This window comes from Lontra canadensis, unplaced genomic scaffold, assembly GCF_010015895.1.
Source record: "Lontra canadensis isolate GAN:19392208 unplaced genomic scaffold, GSC_riverotter_1.0 scaffold64, whole genome shotgun sequence".
Classification (NCBI taxonomy): domain Eukaryota; kingdom Metazoa; phylum Chordata; class Mammalia; order Carnivora; family Mustelidae; genus Lontra; species Lontra canadensis.
Window position 1 is genome coordinate 8795221 of NW_022631058.1, and position 21679 is coordinate 8816899.

Sequence of the window (21679 nt, forward strand, 5' to 3'; positions counted from 1 at the left end):
TATATATATATATATATATATATATATATATATATATATATATTTTAAAGACTTTTATTTATTTGACAGAGATCACAAGTAGGCAGAGAGGCGGGCAGAGAGAGAAAGGGGGAAGCAGGCTCCCTGCTGAGCAGAGAGCCCCATGTTGTTGGGCTCGATCCCAGAACCCTGGGATCATGACCTGAGCAGAAGGCAAAGGCTTAACCCACTAAGCCACCCAGGTGCCCCAGAACTTATATTATCTTTACTTACTTTACTTAACATTATTTCCTCATTAAGCTACTTTCATGTTAAATTTGTTTAGCCTCGCTTCCTTGGCCATGTCAAAAAATTTTGCTAATACTGTCAGTCACAAAATGAAACACATTTTTTTCTTTTTTCTTTTCATTAAACAGGAATTTGCCAACAAGCATCCTAGACACATAGGTTCCAAAAGATTTGAGAGACATGCAGTGCTTCCATCTAAAACAGCATGTCTTCTATTTGCCTCGCATCCTCTGAGGAAAGTAACTGGACTGGAGCAGAGCTAGACGTAAAAGTTGATTTATTCCCACCCCCCAGCCCCGTTTTTTTTTTTTTTTTTAGAGAGAGCATGTACACGCAAGTGGAAGTGAGGGCGGGGAGCGGGTGGTGAGTGGGGAGAGGAGAGAGAGACTCTCAAGCAGGCCCCACACTGGGCCTGACACAGGGCTCCATCCTACCACTTTGACATCAGGTCCTAGGCCGAAATCAAGAGTCAGACGCTTAACCAACTGAGCCACCCAGGTGCCCCTGTTTTATTCCTTTTCTTTCTTTCTTTCTTTTTTTTTTTTAATTTTATTTATTTGACAGACAGAGATCAAAAGTAGGCAGAGAGGCAGGCAGAGAGTGAGGGGGAAGCAGGCTCCCCACTGAGCAGAGAGCTGGATTTGGGGCTCGATCCCAAGACCCTGAGATCATGACCTGAGCTGAAGGCAGAGGCCTTAACCCACTGAGCCACCCAGGTGCCCCTATTCCTTTTCTTAATACAGCATCTTTTCCTTTACTCATCTAATAGTCTGGGCCAGTAAAATAAACTCACAGAAGGAATAGCCATGATTTAAATAATGTGAGAACGGGTTTCATATGTAAATGATAGAAGGTGGGCATCAGTGTTCTAACCACTTAGTCATATCAACAACATTGCAAGTAGTATTATCTTCCTACCTCCACACTGGGGATGGTTTGTTTTTTCCCTCTGGGAGCTTCAAAGAATAACTGTTCTTTAGCACCAGTGTTGACCTGTAAAAGCTTTCCTTAAAAAAAAAAAAATAAATAAAATATACACACATATAAAATATATTTATATAGTTAATGAAAAGTTTAACTTTTTAAAATACTTTCTTTCATGGCTTATTATGACATTTAAATTGTTTTATAATCGTAAAATTGAATTGTTTCATTAATGTAAAATTACAGAGTTAATCCCATTTAAAAGCATTCAGTGAACATTACATTAGTATTTTTTACCACCTTTCTCTCATTAAGTTCTTTTTAAATTCTAGTGTAGATAACATAGTGTTACATTAATTTTAGGTGTGCAATACAGTGATTTGACAATTTTATACAGTGCTCCTCATGTAAGTGCACTCTTCATCCCCTTTGCCTATTTCACCTGTCTTTCCATTGCCTTTCTTAAAAGTTCTATTTATTCATTTTAAGTAATCTCCACACCCAACGTGGATCTCAAACTCACAATACTGAGATCAAGAGTCACATGCTTTATCAACTGAGCCAGCCAGGCAACCCAGTATTTTACTATTTTTGGTGTAATTGTAACTGGGATCATTTTCTTAATTTCTCTTTCTGCTGCCTCATTATTACAGAAATGCAATGGATTTCTGTATATTGATTTTGTATCCTATGACCTCACTTACCCCACTTTTGGTGGAGTCTTTAGAGTTTTCCATATATCGCATCCATGTCATCTGCCAAGAGTCAAGTTTTACTTCTTCCTTAGCAATTTGGATCACTTTTTTTTCCTTTTTTCTTCTGTCATTGCTGTGGCTAGGACTTCTAATACTATGTTTAATAAAAGTGGCAAGAGTGGACGTCCTTGTCTTGTTCTTGACCTTTCAGGGAAAGCTCCCAGTTTTTCACCATTAAATATGCTCTTAGTTGGGGGTTTTCATATATGGTCTTTTATTATGTTGAGGTATGGTCCTTCTAAACTTACTCTGTTGAGGGTTTTCATCATGAATGGATATTGTACCTTATCAAATGCTTTTTCTATATGTTTTGAAATGATCATAAGGTTTTTGTCTTTTCTCTTGTTAATGGGACATATCCTGTTGATTCATCTGCAAATAATAAACCCTGCTTGCATCCTAGGATAAATTCCACACGATTGTGAGTGACTGTATTTATTGTTGGATTTGGTTTGCTAATATTTTGTTGAGGATTACTGCATCTATGTTCATCAGATATTGGCCTGTAGTTCTCTCTTTTTGTTGTGTCTTTATCTGGTTTTGGTATCAAGGTGATGCTGGCCTCACAGAGTGAATTAGGAAGCTTCCTTTCCTCTTCTCTATTTTTTGTAAAAGTTTAAGAAAAGGTATTAGCTCTTAAGTGTTTGATAGAATTCACCTGTGAAGCTGTCTGGTCCTGGGCTTTTGTTTGTTGGCAGTTTTTGGATTTCTGTTTCAGTATCACTGCTGTTAATAAAACTTTTTGTTCAAACTTTCTCTTTCTTCTTGTTTTAGTTTTGATAAGTTATATGTTTTTAGGAATTTATCCATTTGTCCTAGGTTGTCATATTGTTTGGCATATTATTTTTCATACTATTCTCTTACAATCCTTTGTATTTCTGTAGTGTCAGTTATTTCTCCTCTTTTTTTTTTTTTGTGGATGAAGTTGCCTAGAAGTTTAGCAATTTTGATGATCTTTTCGAAGAACTAGCTCCTGGTTTCATTGACGTGGTCTATTGTTTCTTTAGTTTCTCTTTTATTTCTGCTCTAATCTTTATTATGTCCTTCCTTCTGCTCGATTTGGGTTTTGTTTGTTCTTCTATCTTCTTTAGGTATAGAAGTTAGGATGTTCGAGATTATTCTTGGTTCTTAAAGTAAGCCTGTTTTGCTAAACTTCTCTTTTAGAATTGCTTTTGCTGCATACCATAGATTTTGGATTATTGTGTTTTTATTTTCATTGTCTCCATGTATTTTTTAATTTCTTCATTTCTTGGTTGACCCAATCATTGTTTAGTAGCATGTTATTTAGCCTCCATATATTTGTATTCTTCCCACATTTTCTTTCTTGTCGTAATTTCTAGTTTCATGGCATTATGGCCAGAAAAGATGTATGGTAGGATTTCAAACTTTTTGAATTGAGACTTGTTTTGTGTCCTAAAATGTTATCTATTCTGGAGAATGCTTGATATGCACTTGAAAAGAGTGTGTATTCTGCTATTTTAGGATGGAATGATCTAAATATATCTATTAAATTCATCAGTGTCATTCGAAGCCACTCTTTCTTTGTTGATTTCTTTTGGATCTATCCATTGATGTAAGTAGGGTGCTAAAGTCTCCTACTATTACTATATTACTAATAATTACCTTTTATGTTTATTATTAACTGCTCTATGTACTTAGGTACTCCCATGTTGGGTACAGAAATATTTACAACTATTATATCTTCTTGTTGAATTGTTCCCTTTATGAATATTACTGTCCTTCTTTGCTTCTTTTTACTGTTTTTTAATGTCTATTTTGTCCAATATAAGTATTGGCTACCCTTGTTTTTTCATTTCCATTTGCACAAGAAATGGTTTTCCAATCCTTCACTTTTTCTTTTAATTTAAATTCAATTAGCCAACATATAGTACATCATTAGTTCCAGGTGCAGTTTCAATAATTCATCAATTGCGTATAATACCCAGTGCTCATCACCATTTCTTTTCAATCTGAATGTCTGAAATGAATCTGACATGAGGTCTCTTTTAGGCAGCATATAGACAAGTCTTGCTTTTTTATCCATTCTGTCACCCTAGTCTTTTGATTGGAGTGTTTGTCCATTTACATTCAAAGTAATTATTGATAGGTAGGTACTTATTGCCATTTTGTTACTTGTTTATGGTGATTTTGTAGTTCTTCTCTGTTCCTTTCTTCCCTTGTTCTTTTCTCTCATGGTTTGCTGGCTTTCTTCAGTGACATACTTGGATTCCCCTCTATTTTTTGCATATCTCCTACTGGGTTTTGATTTGTTACCATTAGGTTTTTATATAACATCTTATGCCTACAGCAGTCTATTTTAAGTTGATGATCGCCTTAAGTTTGAACCCATTCTTTACTCCTCTCCTTCCTCCCTATGTTAAGTATATGGTGTCATACTTTCCCTTCCTTTTCTTTTATAAATCCCATGACAATTTTTACAGATATATTTTTACAGATACATTTAATTTTACTGATTTTGTGCTTTTCTTACTCTAATTTATGATTTACCTTTTTAATTATGATCTTTTTGTTCCACTCAGAGTACCTGTAATGAGTCATGTAGGTCTGAGTTAGTGGTCATGAATCCCTTTAACTTTTGTTTGTCTAGGAATCTCTCTCTCTCTATTCTGAGTGATAGTCTTGCCGGAGAGAGTATTCTTGGCTGCAGGTTTTTTTCTTTCAGCACTCTGAATATATGCCATTCCCTTCTGGCCTGCAAAATGTCTGCTGAAAAATCAGCTGATAGCCTTATGGGGTTTCCTCTTGTATGTCACTGTCATCTTTTCTCCTGCTGCTCTTAAATTTTCTCTTTATCACTCCTTTTTGCCATTTTAATTATTCTGTGTGTTGGTGTGAACTTCCTTGGGTTGGTTTGCTGGCGGCTTTCTTCACCTTCTGGATCTGGATTTCTGTTTCCTTTCCCAGATTTGGGAAGGTTGCAGCTATTATTTCTTCAAATAAATTTTATGCCTCTCTTTCTCTTCTCCTACTGGAATCCCTGTAATGCAAATGTTATTACTCTTTTTTTTTTTTTTTTAAGATTTTATTTATTTATTTGACACGAAGAGATCACAAAAAGCCAGAAGGGCAGGCAGAGAGAGAGGGAAGCAGGCTCCCCGCCGAGCAGAGAGCCCGATGCGGGACTCGATCCCAAGACCCTGAGATCATGACCTGAGCTGAAGGCAGCAGCTTAACCCACTGAGCCACCCAGGCGCCCATCCAAATGTTATTATTCTTGATGATGTCACTGAGTTCCCTAAATCTGTTTTCATTTATTATTACTATTTTTTCTCTCTCCTGTTCAGCTTGTTTTCCATTATTATGTCCTCCAGGTCATAGATCCATACTTCTGCTTTCTCTAATGCACTACTTATTCCATCTAGCGTATTTTTAATTTCATTTATTGAGTTCCTCATCTGTGACTGGTTCTTTTTTATGTTTTCTATTTCTTTATTAAGGATCGTATTGAGGTCATCTACTCTTTGTTCAAATTCATTGTGTATGTTTATGACCATTACTCCAAATTCTCTATCAGGCATGTTCATCATCTCCATTTTATTTAGCCCTCTCACTATGATTTTGTCTTCTTCTTTCGATCAGGACATTCTATGTGTTAGGAAGGTCAGCTATGCCTTCTGCTCTTGAAAATAGTGGCTTTATGAAAAAGAGGTCCTGTGGTGCCCTGTAGCACCGTGTCCCCTGTTTACTGGAACCCAGCGCCTCAGAAGTGTCTCCTGTGTGTGTTGCATGTGCCCTAGTGTTGTTGCTGAGCAGCTTTTGCCTTTAATACAGTCATCTGCAATTGTGGGCAGGGTTTATCCCTGTGTTGTTAATGGGTGAGTGTCAGCCCACTGTGGGCTTGAGTTGGGTCAGACCAGGTTTTTGCCAGAGATGCAGTAGCACCAAACTGCAGGGCACTTTCTCTGTGTTGTCCCCTGAGAAGCTTTCGTGGCTTGAGGTCAGATGAGGTGTCTGCCCTGAGTCCACTGCTGGGGCCGCAGTCGGGACTAGTGTTCAACTACGGTTATGTTCTTCTCTCCCCAGAGCAGGGGTCACTTTGAAGTGGTGCTGTTCCCTGCCAGGGCCACTTGCACCCTGCCAGAATTGTAACATTGCTTTGGATGGGCTCCGGCCAAGGGTATACTGGAGGGGGCGTGTCCCCAAGAGCACGCAGTGGCGGGGTGTGCAGTGTTAACAAGGTTTGTGCAGGTCTGCTGTGGGAGCCGACCTGAAACCCAGGTCTGGCTGGAGGGAATGCGTGTGTGACGTGCAGGGGCGGGGTGCGCTGTTAAGCAAGTTAGATGGAGAGTGTTCCTGCTTCACTGGTTCTCGTAGGTATCCCTGTGTCTAGGCTAGGGACAGGGGAAGGAAATGGCGCCTGCTGGCTCTTTTGTTCTTAGAGTTTCCCAACTCACATGCTCTGAGATTAGTAAACAAATCTCCTTTCCACATACCTCAGGTGGTTTCCCAACTGCCGCATCCAGGGCCGATTGTTATACTGCGTCTTTAAGGGCAGATACTCAGTTTCCTTTTACCCTCCTGGTTCTTCCAGAACCAAACCAACTGATTTTTTAAGTTCTAGGTGTTAAGCCTAACTGTAAAAACTTGTGGAATTTGAGCCCTCTGGTTTTCAAAGCCAAATGTTTTATCTTTTCCCTGTGGGCTCCCCACTGTGACTGTCTATTTATTTCCCCTCTCCATGGCCGCAGTGTCCCTCCTCCCTCCAGCAGACAGTCCACTGAATCCATTTAGCTCCCAACTGCATCTCTGTCCTTCCTACCCTCTTCATGTGGCCTCTTCTCTACATTTAGCTGTGGAGAATCTGTTCTGCCCATCTTCAGCTCATTTTCTGGGTTATTTACACTGATGTGGGTATTAGTTTTAGCTGAGAGAAGGTGAGTCTAGCACCGTCCTACTGTACCATCTTCCCCAGAAGTAGAATGTTTAACTTTTATGGGAAATATTAAGCTTAAACACAAAAACATTTTTCCTCAGAGTCAACCACATAATTAATTCATAAATGGTTTAACTTTAGTGTATGTATATACATAGAAACTATTTCTGTTGTTATGGATATAAAAAACCCTAGAAATAAATTTGATGATTTTTTAAAAAATTGTTTTGTTTAATTATGTTTGGAAAAACTTTTAACAATACTAGATTTGTGTAAAGAATATGTGAAACAAAAATCCTTAAAAACAGAGGATTTAATATATTTAGCATTTATCCAAATTATTAAACACTGCGATGTGCAATGCATTCTACTGAAAAAACAAAGACACTCATTAAATTCTGTATGTTATACAACTGTGATTATTTTTAAGAAATGTGTTTTACTGAATGATGGGGAAAGGACATTAAAATCCTCATTAACATATCTCCAAATTCTGAATTATTATTTAGACTAAGCTTATCTGACAAAAGCCAGAAAAAAATGACAAAAAACCTTTTTTACATAATATTTAATTACTTTACAAATTAAAGAATTTGTCAGTTACTGTACTATCACTTGAATTATACTGGAAATATTAAAAAAATCTAACTTCACAGCATTCTCCTTCAGATGTGAAACGAAGGAGTGGAAAGTAACTTTGAGAATGTTTCTCACAATGATTCTGAACTCATCTGTTGAATCACTGTTTCTCTAAAATAGCCAAACTAAATCAAATGGAACTTTTACCAAATAGGTTTTTTAAATCCTTACCTCTAATATCCCAATCAACATGGGTTATGTAACTCGTAGCGCCTTTGCATATTCCTACTCGTTTACTACTCATCACATTGTATATATCTATAAAACTGTCATGGGATGCTACTGCAAGATATTTCCCAGAACCTGTAACAGAAACATATTTGCTTGAGATTTTCTATATTTAGAAATATTTTTTACATTGTACAACTAGAGTTAATTTTTTTTTTAAGATTTTTATTTATTTTTTTGACAGAGAGAGACACAGTGAGACAGGGAACAGAATCAGGGGGAGTGGGAGAATCAGGCTTCCCACTGAGCAAGAAGCCCGATGCGGGGCTCGATCCCAGGACCCTGGGATCATGACCTGAGCTGAAGGCAGATACTTAATGACTAAGCCACCCAGGCGCCCCTTCTTTCTTTTCTTTTTTTTCTTTTTTTAAAGATTTTATTTATTTGACAGGGGAAGAGAGCAAGAGAGGGAACACAAGCAGGAGGAGTAGAAGAGGGAGAAGCAGGCTTCCTGCCGAGTAGGGAGCCCGATGCAGGGCTCGATCCCAGAACCCTGGGATCATGACCCGAGCTGAAGACAGATGCTTAACAACTGAGCCCCCAGGCACCCCTAGAGTTAATTTTCTTAACATTTTTTTGGATGAACTCTTAGGTGTTCTGTGAATTATAACAAAACGTGTATCAAGTGATAATCTGTAACTATATTTTCTCAAGTATATTATAATTAACAAAATGTTTTCTTTAGTGAGACAGTTCAACAGAAAGCAAAGGCCAAAAATTATATACCATGTAATTAAATACAGTTTGTGTTTAGCTAAAAACAAATTTTCAATAAGCCCTCTAAATTCAGAAAAAGTGGAAGTAAACTAACATAAGTAAATTTGGCCTTAACATTAGTACTTCCCACATTACAGTGGGTTTTGTGAGAGATAATGAATACACGGAAATTAATAAGCAAAATTAGTGCAACATTTCGAAAGTATTAAGAATATAATGAAGAGAGTCACCCAATCCTTCTATCTTAGAAATGAGGAAATTGAAACTCAGAACAGTTCCTTGGCTTAAGCCTATTTATTTAGTGACAGAATTGTTAAAGTTGGGTATTTTGCCACTGATCTAATACAGGAATTTTACCTTTTACCATACTCTTTTCTAGTAAAAAAATTGAAATTCTAAGATAAAATAATGGTTAATAAAAATTACATATTGATATATTTGCTCATTGCCACCCCAAGTTGATAATCAAATATGATTTCAATGATATCTTACCTGGTGAAAATCGAATATCTGAAATAATATCTTTTCTGTGGTGAAAAGACACAAGATCCTCTAGAGTATCTGCATTTGCCATTAAGAAACTTCCATCATTCAGACCTACAGCCAAAGCTTTACCATCAGGAGAAAAACAGCAACATCTTCCACCTAAAAAGAGATAGAAAGCATATATCAGATGATTTTCTATTTTAAAAAATTATGTGCTTAAGGAATCTTCAATTTCAAAGAGAATTCCTGAATTCATTATGGCTTCAAATCAACATTCAAAAGCAGTCAAGGGATAAGGGCAACACAGTTTTCTACTGAAATCGTGGTATGAAATTCTAAGCAATAATAAATACAAACCATACCCCTCTTCTGAATGTAACATAAGTACTAATGTTTATCTTAAAAAATTAAGTTAATGAAAAGGAATGAGAGATTTTAATAACATAAAAAGCCAAAGACATGTGGAAATGTTTAGTGGGAGGTTGCTACCTCTGTAGTTTCTATCCAACAAATCAGAAATGTAAGAAATAAGTCCATCTTTATAAAAATGCTTTCAAATTTGAAAAAAAAAAGACAATTTTTAAAACATTTATTGTATTGGGAAATAAGAGTGGGTTTGTCCTGACAGCAAGGGATATGGCAGATATATTCAAAAGCTCTAAGACTTTTGGTGTCTTGCATAAAATTTGGAGAGGAAGGGATGGGGTATAGCTGTCACAGAATGAAAAGTTACAGAATGAATGGAGAACTAGTCATTTATCATTTAATTATCAAAACATAATGATAAAATCTAGGATTATTTCTGATATTTAAGAGATGAAGGCAACCTGGTGCAGGGTAGCTGGAATGGAGGTGATGAGAAAGGTTAGGATTTGGATATTTTGAAGATAGAGGTGGCAGGACTCTGACTAACTGGGAAAAGCATAGGAGAAAAAGATAAAATCAAGGATTCTTTTTTCAAACAGCGATGTAATTTACCGAGATGAAAAAAACTAGAGGAGGAACAAGTGTTTGGTTTTGAACCCATAAAGTTAAGGATACCTATGAGAAATTCAAGTGAAGACATCAAGAAGGCAGTTTGGTATAATTACACTTCTCTGGAGCTCAAGGAAGAAGACCAGACTAGAGATATAAATATGGGAGACAGTAGCATACAGATAGTAGTCACAGTCACGAGCTGGATAAGAGCTTGTTATTAATTTATCGCCTCTCAGCTCCAAATTCACCCTTTTCTTTCCTGCTATGTGATACTAGAGCTAGGCCCTGTAGACATTTTTCCTTTTCCAGCTAATTTGATTTTGGCCAATAGAGGGTACTGGAAGGTCCTTGCAAGGCCAAAGAAGAAGGAAGGGATTGTTCTTTCTTCTGGTGTGCTGGAACTAGATCAGATTAATGATGGGGCAAGGGTAGGTATGAAGGATGGGGCTGGGACTGAAAAACTTTTTCTGCCACCACAGCAAACGATTTCCTAGACCAGGCCTCTGGCAAGTTTCTTTTCTACTGACACCCACATCCTCTCCAAAGAGATCTGAATCTCAGCCTGGGAAAAGAGAGGAAGGGTTCCTTCTTAATCACCACCCACCAACCCTACAGGTGGCAGCTGCTTTCTGTAGTTGTTACTTCTATACTCCTTAGAATCAATCCTTCTTATCCCTTTTAGTAGTTAATCACCTTTTATTAGTTCAAAACACTTATTCAATATTAAACTTTCCCTATTCCACTTACTAAGGTGGTTTCTGATTCTTGATTGGTATAGAATTGGTACTGAAGTAGTCACAGGAGACAGTTCATTAAAGACAGGATTTTTAGAACTGGTTTAGTCATGCCTTTGGGTTAAAGCACAGTGCTGAGCCCTTGTCAATGGGAAATGGGGTGTTAGTAATCCAGGGTATGCATGGGTGTAACAATCAAGTTATCTCCTGCAGTTAACTATATAGTGTCTACTGAAGTAAAATGCCCTGGGAGTCCAAGTTCTTCTACCTTTGACCATTTCAAAAATAGTGATAACTGCAAAGACAGTTATCTGTCTTTGTGTGCAAAAGATTCCACTGAGGGCATAGGACATTTGACAGAAAGAAGTAACAAGCTTAGATCCTTAAATTCTCAGGAGGAGTCATGGTCAGACTAGAGACCATGGGGTGATGTTGCTACAAAATTAAACACAAAATTTAATTGTGTATGTTGCAAACTTACAATGTCAGTTGAATTCCCAGTTTCACCAAGTTTCTTATGTGATGGGGCACTGACTGGGAAGGAAAGAACACTGAACTGTGGAATGGGAGTATCTGGTTAGATTCTGACAAAACTGAAAGCCTTGAACTTCTGTGTTTATTCTGAGTCTCACAGCCAGTGCCAAGTTTGCTCTCCTGTGTCTGGGTAGACTAACCTTCTGGGGTAAATGCCTTACAGGGGATGTTTACTCTTCTGAAGAACTATCACAATCACTTCTCTGCGGTCACTAGACCCCTAACTTGGATCAAATCTCAGCATGCTCTAGGGCGGAGGTTGGCAACAAACCTTTTCTTAAAGGACCAGAGAGTAAATATTTTCAGCATTGCAGACCATATGGTCTTTGTCACTACTACTCAACTCTGTTACTGTAGTACAAAAGCAAAATCTAGACAATACATAAATGAGTAGACATGGTTGTGTTCCAATAAAATATTATTTACATAATTAGGAAGTGGGCTGGATTTGCTGTCCTCTGCTATAGAGGAAGGAATCCAAAAGCTTAGGGAGTAAGAATGTTGAAGTAGATTTTTCATATGGAACCTGTATATTTGTCCACCAACTACATTGCCCCCAAAATCTAAACAGTCCCTTTACAAAAGCATTAAGGAATTCATTTACTAAGGGCAACATCTACATCTTTGAAAAGCCTCTGTGATGTCCTCCTATGTAGATCAGGAAGGGAGAGGTTTCCATTAATATGGGCTCTTGGATTCAAAAGGGATCATCTAGGAAAAGCAGAAGCCAAGTAGCAGTACTTGAAAGAGCCGATTATTTTACCATAAAGGGCAGCAGGAATGTCTTAATAATCAGAATGCTTTAGCCTGTGGAGATTTCTGTTGGTGACTAATCAACATGGTATCTGCAGGAATGAAATAGATGAGAGTAGGCTACTAGATTAGTGTCTGATCCATATAACGAAAAAACTCCTAAACTGGTGACTAAAAAACCTGACTTCTGTTACCATAATGGAAAGTCACAGATTCTCAGCCTGTTTTTAGAGCTGAGCCAATTCATATACTCAGAGCCCCATGATTAAAGGGAAGGCTAAGTCCCATCAAGAAGGGCCCTGTAGCTATGCCACAATATATTAAGTAAATCTTTTTCCAACAATCAGTGGTCACAAATGACTCAACTGAAGAAAAGGAAATACTAAAATGTTCAGGAATTAGTAAACAGGGGCTCTGACCTGACACTAATTCTGTGGATTCTATCCAATTCCTGAATTGTAGCGGATATACTAAGGTGGATTTTATTTTAATGTTTCTAAAGATTTGTTTATTTGAGAGACAGAGAGACAGAGATCCCCACCACACTCTCACTTTCTCTCTCTCTTCCTCTGGGGCAGAAGGCGAGGAAGAGAAGCAGCCGTCCTGCTGAGTATGGAGCTTGATTTGGGGTTCGATTCCACAACCCTGGAGATCATGACCTGAGCTGAAATCAAGAGCTGAATGTTTAACCAACTGACCTATCCAGGCACCCCTAAGATGATACTAACTGTGGATAATAAATTTAACCAGGTAGCGATGCTGATGAAGGTACTCTTCCAGATCTTTACCAGCACACATACACACAGCCCCTAATATTTTGCATGCAGTTATTTCCCTGGTTAGTGCTTTTTTTCTCCACCCCCAGTTTGTAAGGACCACCAGAGCAGTCTGCTTTTACCTGGCTTGTATCTGTGCACACCTTCAAAGCCTTGCCTCAGGGCTATTCAACTCTCCTGTTCTTTTTTGTTTGTTTGTTTGCCACAATATAGTCCACAGAGATCCTGATCATCTTGACATTCCACAAAACATCTCAATGGTCCACTACATTGATGACATTATGCAGAATGGATCTGGGGAGCAGGAAGCAACAAGCACTTTAGGTGTCTTAGATGTAAGTGAATCGAGAGAGTGGAAGATAATTACCACAAAAATTACGAGGCCTGCCACCTCAGTGAAGCTTCTGAGGATCCAATGATATGGAATATGTCAAGATACTCCCTTTAAGGTGAAAGGCTGCTACACCTTCCAAAACCTACCACAAACAAAAGGAGTAAAATGCCTGTTATGCCTTTTAGAAGCCTATATATTTGAGTGTCATGCTTCTACTCATTTATTAAGTCACTTAAAAGGCTTCCAGGGGACCAGAACAAGAGGGGTGAGCTGATCTTTCACTTGGGCCTTATAATGTAGCAAATTCAATGATATTCAAAGTGTCTGTGGTAAACAGGGATGCTATATGAAGCCTCTGGAAAGCTACTAAAGGAGAACTATACTGTAGACCTCTTAGATTTGGGAGAAAAATCCATACCCTTCTTTACAGATAACTATTTTCCCTTTGAGAAGGTGTTTTGGCCTTGCTACTAGGCCTTGGTAGAGAGTAAATGCTTAGCTATCAGGTTACTATGTGCCATAAGCTTCCTATCATGAATTGCAAGTTACATGACCAACCTAGCCATAGACTGGATGTACAGAGCATCAATCTATGATCAAATGGAAATGGTATATAAAAGACCAGTCTTTCACAAGATCCGTAAGTCAAGAGTAACCTGCATGAACAAGCGGCTCAGAATCCAACAATAATCCCTGCTACAATCTCTCTTCTCTCTCTCAATCTATACCTATGGCCTCATGGGTATTCATTACTGATCAGTTGGCTGAGAAAGACAAAACTTGAGCCAGATTTACAGATGTTCCTCTACAGTATATGTTGGTAGCCCCACTCAGGGGTGACCCTAAAGGATAGCAGTAGAGGTAAAATTTCAAAATGGGCAGCACTTTGAGCAGTACATTTGGTTTTCCACTTTTGTGGTGAGAGATGACCAGATGGACAAATTTACACAGACTCACTACCATCTGTTAACTATTTGGATGATCAGTTGAGGACTGGATTCTTTCAGGATTAGAAGATTAGAGATTTGAGACAAGGAAATCTGGAAAATGAAACTTTCAGAAAGGGTAAAAGATGTGAAGATTTTTGTGTCCTACGGAATGCCCAACAAAAAGTGTCCACTAAGGACAAAAAAATATGAAATGGGTAGCAGAAGAAGGAAGTCAGAGATATCAACCATAGCCCATAACCAGCTATGGAAATAAGGACTATACAGAAATGCTTATTATGTGTATACATAAACTATTTACTTTTTAAAAAATATTTTATACAAATTTGTCGGTGGTTAGACTTTACCATTTAGTCTTAAGGTAACAGAATATTCAGTAAGACTATGACTAAATTTGATAGTAATGAACATAGTCAGCAATGGATACAGTGACTGTTGGAATTGTGTGTCTTCTAATTTGGGGGAGAGGGTGAGAATTTCTTCACTTGTACCAGCTGTATCTGCATCTCTTTGGTTAGAAACTTTTTGGGTAGGGATGCCTGGGTGGCTTGGTTGGTTAACCCTCTGCCTTTGGCTCAGGTCATGATCCTAGGGACCTAGGATCAAGTCCCCCATAGGGCTCCTTGGTCAGCGGGGAGCCTGCTTCTCCCTCTGCTTGCCACTCCCACTACTTGTGTGCTCTGGCTTTCTTTCTGACAAATAAATAAAATCTTAAAAAAAAAAAAAAGAAAGAAACTTTTGGGGTAGAACATAAATAAAGTTTCTGGTCCTTAGCCAGAACATCAAGTGGTTGGGAGTTATTTGGGTTATGGGGTAACCAAAACCAAAAATAAAGGTTCTGGTCCTTAGTCAGAACTTCAAGTGGTTGGAGTTATTTGGGTTATAGGGTAACCCAAACCTTCATTACCAAATGATGTGAAATCTCAGTATCTCTACCTGTTTTTTTTTTTCCTGGTTGCTGCTTCATTAAGTTTTACCATTGGTCATGATAGACCATGAAACATCCCAGTGAATCCCTCTGGGTTCCAGATACAGTCCTCTTTGCCCTTAGTGTGTAGGAGTAACTCAATTTCCTCTCTGCAATTGGGATCAATCACTCCAGCCAGAGAGTAAGAGCCCTTTACTCTGCTTGTTGTTTCACTGGCAAAAGGAGCCCAACATGACCAGGTAGCTGTCTCACTTTCCAGTTCAGAGAAAGCATTATGTCCTCTGATAAAGGAATTCTCCCTGCTCTTAGGAAATAAGACTAAATCAGCAGAGCTCAGTACGTTAATTCTGTGGTTATAACAAAGTTCAAGTATTTGTAAAAAGATACATATGGATGCTAATTACACAAAGGGGTAGTCTATGCCAGTTATTACTTTATTGCCTGTTAGTTCTAGATTTACTAGTCTTACGGCCCTGTAGAAGGTTTTTTGCCTTTTGCCAGCTAACTGATACAAGCCTTTGCCAATAGAGGGTGCTAGAAAGACACTACAAGTTCAAAGCAGGAGAAAGGGACTCTTCTTCAGTGTTAGATTTTACCTACTGAGCCAGAGCACTGATATGTGGGGAGCCTGGAGCATTCCCCATTGGGGGCAGTACTCAGAGTCCCCTAGCGAGATCCCCCACCATCACAGTAAGGGCCCTAATGATTCAGCTGTGATTTTCAGCCTCTAGCGAGATGCCCTGCTAAGACAGCAGCAGCCCTCACTGTAAAACAGCATTTTCCCTAGGTTAAGCTCTTCTCCAAGCAGTGGTCTCACCACCAGCTCGGGCCTGCACCCTCTGGCAAGCTTTTCCATCACCAGTGACCACTCTTTCTCTGTTCCACTGAGGCCTACACTCTTCGGCAAGCTTCTTCACCACTGACAGACGGAGTGTTAGGATGGGACTCACAGTCTTTCTAAACATATCTGCATCTCCTTTAAATTCTTTCTTTGTTCATTCTCCCTCAGCTAACTAGGCCTAGTAGCAGGGTAGTCTGTCTTCTAACTGTACAAAAACCGATATAATCACACAAAGTGTAAGTGAACAAATGAAACAGGAAAGGCCAGGGAAAACCTAGTAGCATTTCTATATGTAGAGAGCAGGAAGAAGAGGGAGAGTCAGTTAAGGGAAGAAAAAAAAAAAAAAAAGAAGTTAATAAAGTAGAGGGGGGAAAAGACATGCATGGGTTTCAGAGCCAAGTGAAGAACGCCTTTCAGAAAAGAATGCATTACATCAAGAACTACTGTGAGGTGCGTAAGGGGAGGAGCCAGAGCTGACCAAGAGACTGGCAGCAGTTTCAACGAACCAAAAGCCTAACTGGAGTGGTTTGTGAAGCTAATGTCATGTGAAAACAGAGAAGTGAGCATCACCTGTGTGGAGGAGTTCTGCTACAAAGGACAGCAGAGAAACAAAAGGGTAGTAAGACTAGTTATCACAGCAACTGCACATTTTATTCAACCCTATTCAGCTGGTTGGGGGCAGGCACAGAGTAGGGGGAAAGTTGAGTTTGAGTAAACATTTACATAATAAGCATCCTTTTAAATGCATAGCTGAGCTTATTAAAAACTAAGAAAAACTCCCCAGGCATGAAAAATAAATAGAAGGCAGAAAACTATAGTAAAATAAAGCCAAAGCTGCCTGGCAGGCATAGGAGACTAGTCTTGCTCCTGGGCCTGTTGGATAAATATAGAATCTTTGAAGGATTATACAGTCATTGTATTCATACAGTACTGGTTTTCAAGTTCTAGGTTACTTTTAAGTTCCAAAATACCAGTACTGAAGATGTAAGACATTATTTCCAAATTGTAAAATAATCTGACAACTAACTGCATTGTTAACATCTTAAGTTATCTAGAGTTATATTATTTTCCTACTTCTCTCAAGCTTTATGGAGATGACAGTCAACTAAGCAAGGTTTCAACTGTATGAATAATTCTTACTCTAGTTCAAAGGCTTTTTCTACAAGTGAATGTGAACACTGGATTGGCTTCCTAGAGTTTTGCCATTACAAATTACCACAAACTGGGTGGCTTAAAACAAAACAAAAGAAATCTCTTCTCTCACAGTTTTGGAAGCTAAAGTCTGAAATCAAGGTGTTGGCAGGAGTATGCTCCTTCTGAAAGTTCTAGGAAGGAATCCTTCCTTGCCTCTCCCTGGCTTCTGGAGTTTGCCATCAGTTCTCTGTGCTCACTGGCTTGTAGATGCATCAGCTCAATGTCTGCCTCTTACCACACCACATTCTCCCCTTGTATCTGTGTTTCTGGGTCTTCACATAGCCTTCTTGTAAGAACACATACCAGCCATTTAATATAGAGCCCATCCTAATCCAGTAAGACCTCAGAGAATCCCTACAGGTAAAGAAAGCCCAATTAAACATACATTTACAATCCAAATTTTCAAGCACAAAAGAAAATGGTACACCAGGAGGGGTCAGCATGAAAACAACCCCTAAACACCAGAAAGAAAAACAAAGCATAATCAGATCCTAAAGGGTGTCAGATAATTAGATTTTATATTCTTTATCTGATAGGTAAAGATAAAAGACATAAGAGAGAAAAGCTAAAACATTAACAAGGAATGATATGTTATAAAAAAGTCTAAGGTAATTTGAAAACAAAATTTCTAAAAATGAGAATTCTCAGAATCAAATACCTAAAAAGTTACACAGCAGATGTGAAAGAGAAAGCTGTTAATTACTCAGCTATCAGAAAGAATGAAATCTTGCCATTTGCAATGACATGGATAGAGTCAGAGAGTATTATACTAAGTAAAATAAGTCAAAGAAAGAAAAATACCATATGATTTCATTCACATGTGGAATTTAACAAAAATAAGCAGAGAGAAATAAAGAGAGGCAAACCAAAAAACACTCTATAGAAATAAGATCACACAAGACAAAAGTGCATATATGAAAAAAGACATTGTAGGCAAATGGAAACCAAAAGAAATCTGGGCAACCATACTTTTATCAGACAAAAGAGACTTTAAAATAAAGACTGTAATAAGAGGCAAAGAAGGTCAACACATAATGATAAAGGGGTGAGTGTAACAAAGAACATAACACTTGTTAATATTTATGTACCCAACAGAAGAACACCTAAATATATAAAGCAAAGATTAACAGATCTAAAGGGAGAAGTAGACAGCAATATAATAATAGTAGGAGTCCTTTAATACCACATTCACATCAATGGATAGACCATCTAGACAGAAAATTAATAAGGAAACACTGGCCTTTAATGTCATGTTACATGAGATGGGCTTAATAGTTACAGAAGATCCATCCAAAAACAAGAGAATATACATTCTTCTCAAGTGCACATGGAACATTTTCCAAGACAAATCAATGTTCGGCCACAGAACAAGTATTAATAAGTCTAGGAGGACTAAAATTATATCAAGCATCTATTCCAATCACAACAGTATGAAACTAGAAATTAATTACATAAAGAAAACTGGAAAATTTGCAAAACCACAGAGATCAAACAACATGCTACTAAATCATCAATGGGTTAAAGAAGAACTTAAAAGAGAAATTTTAAAAAAATACTGAGATAAACAAAAATGGAAATGTAACTTAACAAAATTTATGAGATAGAGTAAAACAGTTCTAAGAGGTAAGTTCATAGTGATAAATGCCTACCTCAAGAAACAAACAAACAAACAAATCTGAACTAAACAACCTAACTTTACACCTGAAGGAACTAGGAAAAAAAAAAAAAAAAGAACTGAAGGCCAAAGTTAATAGAAGAAAGGAAATAAAGGGGGCGCCTGGGTGACTCAGTGGGTTAAGCCACTGCCTTCAGCTTGGGGCGTGATCTCAGGGTCATAGGATCAAGACCCCCATGGGGGGGGGGTCTCTGCTCAGCAGGGAGCCTGCGTTTCTCTCTCTCTGCCTGCCTCTCTGCTTTCTTGTGATCCTTCTGTCAAATAAATAAAATCTCTTTTTAAAAACAAAAGGAAACAAAGATTCGAACAGAAATAAATAGAGATAAAAAAATAGAAAAATCAATGAAACTAAGAGCTGGTTCTTTGAGAAGACAAATAAAATTGACAAATCTTTAGACTCACCAAGAAAAAAGAGATGACTCAAAATCAGAAGTGAAAGAGGTGTTACAACCGATACCACAGAACAGAAAGGATCCTCTCTGATATGAGAAAGTTGAGAGGCAGAGTCGGGGATTTGGGGGTAGGGAAGGAATAAATGAAACAAGATGGGATTGGGAGGGAGACAAACCATAAGTGACTCTTAATCTCACAAAACAGAGGGTTGCTGAGGGGTGGGGGGTATGGATAGGGTGTTGGGCTATGGACATTGGGAGAGGGTATGTGCTATGGTGAGTGCTATGAAATGTGTAAGCCTGATGATTCACAGACCTGTACCCTGGGGCAAATAATACATTATATTACATATAAAGTATATACATATATTTAAAAAAAAAAACAAGGAAAGGATCCTAAGAGATTACTATGAACAAGTATTTGCCAACAACTGACAACCCAGAAGAAGTGGATAAATTCCTAAAAAACATACAACCTGCCAAGACTAAATCATGATGAAACAGAAAATCTGAAAAGACTGGTTACTAACAAGGAGATTAAGTCAGTCATCAAAAATCTTCCAATGAATAAAAGTTCAAGAGCAGATGGATTCACTGGTGAATTCTACCAAATACATAAAGAAGAACACCAATCCTTCTCAAACTCTTCTGAAAAAAAGAGGGAAGAAATCTTCCAAACATATTTCACAAGGCCAACATTACCTTAATACCAAAATCAGACAAGATGCCACACACAAAAAAATTACAGGTTAATATCTTTGATGACCACAGATGCAAAAATCCTCCACAAAGTGTTAGCAAATTGAATTCAGTAATACATTAAAAGGAACATACAGCATGATCAAGTGGGATTTATTCCAGGGATGCAAGGATGGTTCAACATATACACATCAGTCAAAGTGATACACTACCATTAGCAAAATGAAGGACAGCAGAGCCTGGGTGGCTCAGTTAACCAACCAAGTCTTGATTTCAGCTCAGGTCATGATCTCAGGGTTGTGAAATTGAGCCCCATGCCAGACTCCATAAGATTCTCTCCCTTCTTCTTCTGCCCTCCCCACAACCTCTTTCTCTCTCAAAAAAAAAAAAAAAAAAGGATAAAAATCATGATCATCTCATCAGATGCAGAAAAAGCATTTGACAAAATTAAACATCTGTCCCTAATAAAAACTTGCAAGAAAGTGGGTATAGAAGGAGGCTACCTCAACGTAATAAAGGCCACCTATAACCAGCGCACAGCTAACATCATGCTCAATGCTGAAAGGCTGACATGTTTTCCTCTAAGATCAGGAACAAGGGGCACCTGGGTGGCTCAGTGGGTTAAGGCTCTGCCTTTGGCTCAGGTCATGATCTTGGGGTCCTGGAATCGAGCCCATCAGGCTGTCTGCTCAGCAGGGAGCCTGCTCCCCCACTCCGCCCCCCGCCTACTTGTGATCTCTGTCTGTCAAATAAATAAGTAAAATCTTAAAAAAAAATAATAAAATTAAGATCAGGAACAAGACCAGGATGTCTACTCTTGCCACTTTTATTCCTAGCAAGAGAAGGGCATCAGGGTGTGTGTGTGTGTGTGTGTGTGTGTGTGTGTGTAAAAGGCATCCAAATTAGAAAGTAAAATGTCAGTATTTGCAGGTGACACATCACATACAGAAAATTCTGACTCCCTCAAAAACTGTCAGAATAAAATTCAGTAAAGTTGCAGACTACAAAATCAATACACAATAATCTGTTGCATTTCTTTATAATAACAAACCATAAGAAAGAAATTAAGAAAACAATCCCATTTATAACTGTATTAAAAAAAAACCAACAACCTAGGAATAAATTTAACCAGGGAGGTGAAAGACCTATATATTGAAACCTATTAAGACATTAATGAAAGAAATTAAAGACAACAAAATAAATGAAGAGATATTCTGTGCTCACAGATTGAAAGAATTAACAGTGTTAAAATGTCCATATCACCCCCAGCAAAATACAAATTCAATGCAATCCCTATCAAAATTCCAATGATAGGGGCGCATGGGTGGCTCAGTGGTTAAGTCTTTGCCTTCGGCTCAGGTCATGATCCCAGGGTCCTGGGATCGAGCCCCGCATCTGGCTCCCTGCTCTGCGGGAAGCCTGCTTCTCCCTCTCCCACTCCCCCTGCTTGTGTTTCCTCTCTCGCTGTGTCTCTCTCTGTCAAATAAATGAATAAAACCTTTCAAAAAATTTAAAAAAAAAATTCCAATGATATTGAGATGCCTGGCTGGTTCAGTTACTAGAGCATGGAACTCTCAACCTCAGAGTAGTGAGTTCAAGCACCATGCTAGGCATGGAGTCTACTTAAAAAATTCCAATGGTATTTTTCACAGAAATAGAACACTCCTAAAGTGTGTATGGAACCACAAAAGACCCTGAGTAGCCAAAGCAATTTTTGAGAATGGACAAAGCTGGAGGCATCACAATCCCGGATTTCAAACTGTATTATAAAACTACAGGAATTAAAACAGTATGATACTGGCATAGAAACAACACATAGATCAAAGGAAATAAATAAAAGCCCAGAAATAAATCCAGAAATATAAGGTCAAATAATTTAAGACAAAGAAGCCAAGAATATACAATGGAGAAAAAAAAGGATGGTCTCTTCAATAAATGGTGTTAGGAAAACTGGACAGGCACATGCACTAAGAATGAAACTGGA

At 38.2% G+C, this 21679-nt stretch overlaps 1 protein-coding gene across 7 annotated transcripts in view; it reads right to left on the reverse strand.

Annotated features, from left to right (window-relative positions):
- EML5 (EMAP like 5) overlaps nucleotides 1-21679 on the reverse strand; it is a 171622-nt gene that overhangs the window by 41401 nt on the left and 108542 nt on the right. For all 7 annotated transcript variants that reach the window (XM_032878580.1, XM_032878579.1, XM_032878577.1 and 4 more), the window contains 3 exons: nucleotides 8917-9069; nucleotides 7651-7782; nucleotides 1186-1274 (listed from right to left, as the gene is read on the reverse strand). In XM_032878580.1, coding sequence (XP_032734471.1) covers nucleotides 1186-1274; nucleotides 7651-7782; nucleotides 8917-9069 — 374 coding nt within the window. The remainder of the gene's footprint in view (nucleotides 1-1185; nucleotides 1275-7650; nucleotides 7783-8916; nucleotides 9070-21679) is intronic.